Source organism: Colossoma macropomum, unplaced genomic scaffold (genome assembly GCF_904425465.1).
Source record: "Colossoma macropomum unplaced genomic scaffold, Colossoma_macropomum, whole genome shotgun sequence".
NCBI lineage: Eukaryota > Metazoa > Chordata > Actinopteri > Characiformes > Serrasalmidae > Colossoma > Colossoma macropomum.
In genome coordinates this window covers 15,648,961-15,656,335 of record NW_023494810.1, presented here as the reverse complement: position 1 = coordinate 15,656,335, position 7,375 = coordinate 15,648,961, and the positions used below count along the sequence as shown (strand labels likewise).

General features: G+C 35.1%; 1 protein-coding gene across 1 annotated transcript; it reads left to right on the top strand.

Annotated features, from left to right (window-relative positions):
• On the top strand, positions 1-5,238 carry barx1 (BARX homeobox 1). Its single transcript, XM_036559647.1, has 4 exons — positions 1-347; positions 1,887-2,160; positions 2,586-2,670; positions 4,462-5,238. Exons 1-4 carry the CDS (start codon positions 155-157, stop codon positions 4,606-4,608), a joined length of 699 nt encoding a protein of 232 aa, XP_036415540.1. The 5' UTR covers positions 1-154; the 3' UTR covers positions 4,609-5,238.
• The last annotated feature ends 2,137 nt before the right edge of the window (positions 5,239-7,375 follow it).

Below are 7,375 nucleotides of genomic sequence, written 5' to 3'. Positions count from 1 at the left end.
CAGCTCCAGGATGGCTCCCAGCAGCCCGACCAGCAGCAGCAGGAATCCGGAGCTTCTCCACTCAGTGTTCCAGCCACACTTATGAACCCTCCATGTGATTTCTGAGACTGTTCTCCTCCACCAGGGCTTGAAGAACTCTAACACACCCAGAACAATGATGCACCATCCACTGGACATCGGTGGACACTACTACCCCGCTGACCACAGGTCGCACAGATACAGGAGTTTCATGATCGAAGAGATTCTAACGGAGCATCCGGACGACAGGGTGTCCCCTCCAGCGGGGGACCTACTCAAATTCGGAGTTCACGCACTCCTGTCGGCACGGCCATACCCAAACCACTTAGGTAAGAAACCACTGAGCTCCAGAAACGAAACACTGTCGATAAAAACACGTAGACTGTTTATGCTCTATTTTTGTAGTTAATAACACATAAAACACGGCAGTATAAATACTTTGTGATCATTTGAGAACAATCTCGTTCTAGGACCAAACACCAAACCCCACAGAACGAGCATTACGTAGTTCATATATATATATATATATATATATATATATATATATATATATATATATATATATATATATATATATGATACTAACTTTTCTACTTACTATATACTTAATATATATATCTATATTATATTATATTATATATATAATATTTTGGGTTTGTGCTTGTCTCACTAATTATTGCAGTTACAACTGCGTTCAAATTTCAATAATTTGACTTATTTTTATGAAAATAAAGCTATAAAATCATAATTAACACCCTGGCTATTTGTGTTTTACAGTAAATGTAGACTTTTTTGAAAAGTAAGAAATATTCTATTACTAAAAACACAAACACAAACAAATACAAAGATAAACAAGCATACAGCGTTAAACTACAAAAGTTAAACTACATTATTTCTTATTAACAATTATTAACTATTATATATATATATATATATATATATATATATATATATATATATATATATACAAACTTGCCTTATTATTATTATTATTATTATTATTATTATTAATCTTGTGTAGCCAACATATAAAAACAAACCTCATAATTATATAACAATTGGTAAAGTTGACTGTAAAAAAACATTTTTAGTTAGTTAGTTTTATCACTTATCCTCAGTTCAACAATACAGAACAGATGATGATGACTATTATTATTATTATTATTATAACACAGTGCACACCATTATACAGACACATTAAAATGAACATACATGTTTTTCCATTGCATGATACCAATTTTCTTGAGAATCATCAGAACTGTTAAAATACAGTAAAATATATAAACTGTAAGGAAATTAGTTTTTTTGGAGATTTAAGAGACTCTTTCATTTGAAATGCTCCATTTAGCCATAAATAAGCCTTTAAGTGGTCTGCTGGGCAAAAATCACCACTAGGCCTTGGTAATATTTTACCAAAAAAAGATATTCAACAAAAGTTTTCATATTTCTCCAGACATGTACTTTGTCAGTAACTGGATGTGCGTAACACATGGACCAGCTGAATCACTGCAGCCTATGGAAATTCATCAAGCAAAAAAGCTATTTGGCTGGTGTATGAATTACTGATGTACTCTGCAAAAGAAATGTCTCTTTATGTTTTTGTCACAGTCCACTTAGCTTCCCTAATACACCTCAGATCATCACATATCTGGGGATGTGTTGGTCTAATTAATGGGTCTCAACTCATTAATATTAATAGCTCAGTCACTTTGCATTATTTTTCATGTAGTTATTGAATCCCAAGCCTTAGAATGTGCAAGTCCATGAAATATAAGAGGGTAAACCAGATCGTAAAACTACAAATCATTACGTACAGTGTAGACATATTGCCCCACACTTTCAGCCATTGTTTTTGGTTTTCTCCACAGTTCTGAAGGCAGAGCAGTCGGGCATGCTGAAGTTTCCAGTCTCCCCCCTGCCCTGCCCGTTGGGGGCACCGCTGGGGTCTGCCCTGCTGTCCGGAGCTTCGGCCACACACCACCTCCCTCTGGACCTCCACCTGCGGGGTAAACTCGAGGCCGGGAGTGACGGGGTGAGCAAGACGAAGAAGGGCCGACGGAGCAGGACGGTTTTCACCGAGCTCCAGTTGATGGGCCTGGAGAAAAGATTCGAGAAGCAGAAATACCTCTCAACTCCTGACAGGTGAGGCCTGAACATGTTTCATTAAAGAACGCCTGTGAAAGTAGCCTGAAAAAATTAAAACATGTACAAGTTAGACTATACTGGAATATTTTTTATTCTTGCATTGTATTTTAGCCCAAATGGGTAACAGTCAAGTGTGCCACATTGACGAATATTATAATGCAGAATTTACTTGATTACATTGTACATGTGATTAAAATATTTTACATCAACACAATTTAGTCTTTCAGTCTGCTTGCTTTACATAATAATTGTGTTGATGTATTTTATTCACATGGAAGTGATGTACACATTTAAAATTCAGGGAACTACTTCTTTCAGTGCTTTACAAAAAATAGATGCGTTTGCATTAAATTATTGAACATATTTGCTATAACATATAAACATATTTTGAACATGTTTTTGTTACTTTCTTTGTGTTACAGAATAGACCTGGCTGAGTCTTTAGGCCTTAGCCAGCTTCAGGTCAAAACGTGGTATCAAAACAGAAGAATGAAATGGAAAAAAATTGTAAGTTTTGCCAGCAGTTCTTTTAGTTTTTTCAGTTGATCATGTTAATAATGCATATTTTTATTTATTGAAGTCAGAGGTGGGTAGAAACTGGTCACTCAGATACATGTACTCAAGTAAAATGTAGATGAATTTGTACTTTCCTGAGCATTTTCAAAGGATGATACATTTAAAACATATTTGTGCATCTGAAATTATCTACTTTTTACTCTGTTACATTTTAATCATCAACAATTACTTTTTGAATCCTTTTCCTTTGTGTTTAATTTCATTCTGTTATGTTGCTGGCGGTAGTTCTATTGCCTTGTAAATGGTCACATTTGGTGTGAGCAATTTTATGCTAATAGATGCTGGATTTTAATTTTGATCTTGAGATGTTCTATCAGTTCTATTAGTTACTTAGCACTTAAAGTGGAACTCCACCCATTTTTCTATATTTCTGTAAACCTGAATGGATATAATGCAAACAAAACTATTCAGAGTGATTGGATGTGAAAAACTTCACTTTAGACAAAAGTACCAAGTCAGAATTATTCACAGCGGTGATGATAGGAACCAGATGTCTGAAGAGTTTAATGCTTTAGAAAGTTATTACATGAATTGGTTTTGATTATTCTGCCTGATGCCTGTTTTATGATAGAATGGAGATCAAGATTAGGTCTAAATGTGTTTTTAGAAGTTATTCATGGTGGAGCGATACATACAGCGTGTTGGAAGGCAAAATAGTCTCAGTCTTTTGGGCGATTTAACACTTTTTTAACATATTGTCCTATATATATATATATATATATATATATATACAAAATGATAACTTTACAGGAGAAGGGAAAAACCTACTTTACTTTTAATGTAAGCCATCGAATTTTTTTTTCCTTTTTTCAGTCATTTTGGGCTGTTTCTTTTGATTCATTCAGCATGAAATTTACATACAACGTAAAGGGCAACAGGCCTTTTCAAATTATGTCGAAAAACTGAAAAACAAAAAAACAAAAATGGAGATACGAGATTTTGTTTTGTATATATATATATATATATATATATATATATATATATATATATATAAAATATGAAATATATATATAAAATTTAAAACATATGTATACATTTTTTCCTGCATCATTTTATTTGTGAAGTTATTTATAAAGTTATCATTTTGGACATTATTTTTTATTTTTATTTTTTTGGTTTGTTTTTTACTGGGACAGCGATGATATACACTGTAACGCATTGAGTTGACTTAAAAAAAGCTGTGAGTCAGTTAAGTTTACATATTTCTCTTCTGGACACTAACATTCTGTGAGTAAAGTATCAATTTAAATTCTAAAATAAGTAAACTTGTTCACAACATTGCAGAAAAAGTATACTAATACCATTTTTAGCGCAAAAAATCAGAGGGGCTGTGTAGGTTCACAGGTCAGTTTAGATACTAAATAAAATTGCTATATTTGTGTTGTAGACATCACGACTCCTGGTAAAATCTGAGTAAATAAGTTATCATATCATATCTAACCACTCTGAATGACTTTGTTTACATCTCATCTACTGAATTATTCAGAAATCTTGAAAAATAGGTGGAATTCCCCTTTTATGTGGTTTCTTAACTTGGTACTTCTACTCAAGTTGTTTTTTGGAAAGATACATTCACTTCGACTTGGGTCATTATTTAATTGCAGTATATTTTTATGGCCTAATACTATTAGTATGAGACAGCAGTAGGCTACTCTAGCCACCTCTAGTTGAAGCCTAAGAAAAGCTTTTTGGCTCAGTGTTTTCTCTGCTGAATGTTGTTAGGTATTACAAGGAGGTGGACTGGAATCTCCAACCAAACCCAAAGGGCGGCCGAAGAAAAACTCCATTCCCTCAAGTGAGCAGCTTTTGGAGCAGGAGAGGACGGGAGACGCTTCTTCATCACAGTCCGACACCAACCAAGAGGAATAAATGGCCAATCCCTGCCCATGTGACTCTCTACTGGCGCTATTTGGACGCACAGGCTTGGATTGCTCCTCAATGAAGCTGATATTTGGGCACTTACGGACAAATCCGAACACAACGAGGTCCTGATTTTATACTACCTGCTTTTTGCTCTGAGAAAAAAGAAAAAGAAAAAAGAAGCCACTAAGGCTTTTGCTGAGGACACGTTCAGAGCGACACTCAGCAGAAATGAGTTCTCTCTCTCTTTTTCCCCTTTACATTGGAGAATGCCATTCACAGGAACATATGCTCTGCAGTTATTGTGCTTCGTGGTTTAACTATGTCTGAATAATATGATAACAAAATTAAATGTTCTTTTTACAAAGATAGTTGATTATTATTCAATTAACATTATTTCATTATTACTTCAGGAACTCCTTGTAACTGTATAGTTCACTGATGCCAACACAATGGCTTCAATAACAATAATTCATTGAGGGAGCAATAGTTGTTTAATAGCCTAGTAATTAAAAATGTCAAGCCAAAACAAACATCAAACTAATAATGACCAACAACAATAATAAACAACACTAGTAAAAAATAATTATTACAACTTTTATTATCTAAAACTAAAGTAAACTACCACTGACAACTCTTTTACATATACATACCTGCTTTTAATCCAAACTGCAATGCAATGGATTTATTGCACTGAAAAACAGTCATTGCTCAGCCAGCGTATTCACCTGATGTTTGCATAAAATGACTACAATAAGCAGCATGAAAATATTAGGATGAAAGGATGAATAGCAAACCGTGGGATGCATATGATACATAGAACAGAAAAGGATAAGTAGCATGAAGTGTCTATGAAAGGATGAATAGGGGGATGAGCAGGATACATAGAACAAAAGAATGAATAGCATGAGTAGTATGAAAGGATTAGAATGAAAGGATGAATGGGATGAGCGGGATTGAGTGGGATTAGGATGATAGGATCAGTAGCATGAGTCGAATGAGTAATATGAAGGGATTAAATCGAAAGGATGACTGGGATTTGTGGGATTAGTAGCATGAATGGGGAACAGTAGGGTGAAATGATGAATAGGATAAGTGTGATTAGTAGGATGAAAGGATGAGTGGAATAAGAAGGATTAGTAGGATGAAAGGATGAGTGGGGTGAAATAACTAAGATGAAAAAAAGAATGGATGAGCAGGATGAGTGAACTGAGTCATATGAAAGGATTAAAATGAAAGGATGAGTAGGATGAGTGGAATGACTAATGTGAAAGGATGAGTAGCATGAGTGGGATGAGTAGAATGAGTGGAATGAGTAGTATGAAAGAATTAGGATGAAAGAATGAGTAGCATAAGTGGGATGAGTAGGATGAGTGGAGTGAGTAATATGAAGGATCAGGATGAAAGGATGAGTAGCATAAGTGGGATGAGTAGGATGAGTGGAGTGAGTAGCATGAAAGGATTAGAAAGAAAGGATGAGTAGCATGAGTGGGATGAGTAGGATGAGTGGAATGAGTAGTATGAAAGGATTAGAATGAAAGGATGAGTGGGCTAGGTGAGATAAGTGGGATGACTAAAATGAAAGAAAGATGGGATGAGTAGTATGAGTGGGATGGGCTGCATGAATGGAGGACAAAAATGAAAGGATGACTAGAATGTTTTGAGTTGGAAAAGTAGGTTAAGTAGAATGAAAGGATGAGTAGGATGAGTGGACTGAGTCAGATAAGAGAATAAACCATGAGTTGAGTTAAGTAGGATACACAGATTGAAAGAATGAGCTCAGTGAAAGAATTGAAAGGACGAGTACTTGGAGTAGAATGAGTGGGCCTAGCAGGGTAAACAGGAACAAAAAGGACGAGTAGTACGGTGAAGGGATGAGTGCAAGCTATGCTATTTACGAGTGAAAGAGAGTCAATGAATGAGTTTCAGCCACTTTCAGTCTGCTGTTGTGTAGTTTTAAACAAACTCATCCAAACTCTGTCATTTGCTGCAGAGCAGTTCATCACCCAGCTTTAAACACTGCCTTTTCAGACTGTTTACACTGGAAATGTTATTTTTTTATTTGGGCTGTGCTGTTTACTTTTTAAGAATCGGTCACATGTGGAAATAATTCTGATCAAAGACTTTGGTAGAAGTATAAAAGCCGTGAAATGTGTGTCTAAGACTTTATGTGAACAGTTGATGTTGCACAGATTGGCAAATAAGGTCCACTGGCTCTGTAAACAGAGGCATACTGCTTTCTCTTACTACAGTAAAGATGCACAGGGGCAGCTCAGAGGTGTGAGGGACCCTCACTGTCTGATTAATGCTAATCTCACGAAAAGGTTAACAGTCCCTTAATAATTTGGCTATTAATAATAGTGCTATCTAACAGCTAACTTACATAAAAGCGAATAAACTTTTTGTAAATTGCTTATTTCTTGCCACCTACAAAGTCAATAAAATTGCATAAACAAATAAATCAAAAAACACATAAACTGAAATAGAGTAATTCAACTGAGGTGGTGCACTCCAATAAAAATCTATTCAAGAAAGGAATATTAATGATTTTTAACAGTCATGTAAACCCTAATTCAACTACACTAGCATTTACATACAGATATTTCCCTGAATCCGAATTCATTTGTACAGTATAATGCCGAGAATCTGAATTAAATGTTATGTTACTATGACAACCAAACTCTTTAAAAGTCAGCATAATTATGGAAATTTCTGTCAGCAAAATTAATCTGCACGTGTCTATTTTTGCTTTTAGCACGCGCCCTTTTGTACTCAC

Bases quoted from the DNA above. Each gene is read 5' to 3' on its own strand.
- barx1 (XM_036559647.1), top strand. From the start codon at position 155: ATGATGCACCATCCACTGGACATCGGTGGACACTACTACCCCGCTGAC. The intron at 348-1,886 runs GTAAGAAACCAC...TTTTCTCCACAG, and splicing joins GCCATACCCAAACCACTTAG to TTCTGAAGGCAGAGCAGTCG. The intron at 2,161-2,585 runs GTGAGGCCTGAA...TTTGTGTTACAG, and splicing joins TACCTCTCAACTCCTGACAG to AATAGACCTGGCTGAGTCTT.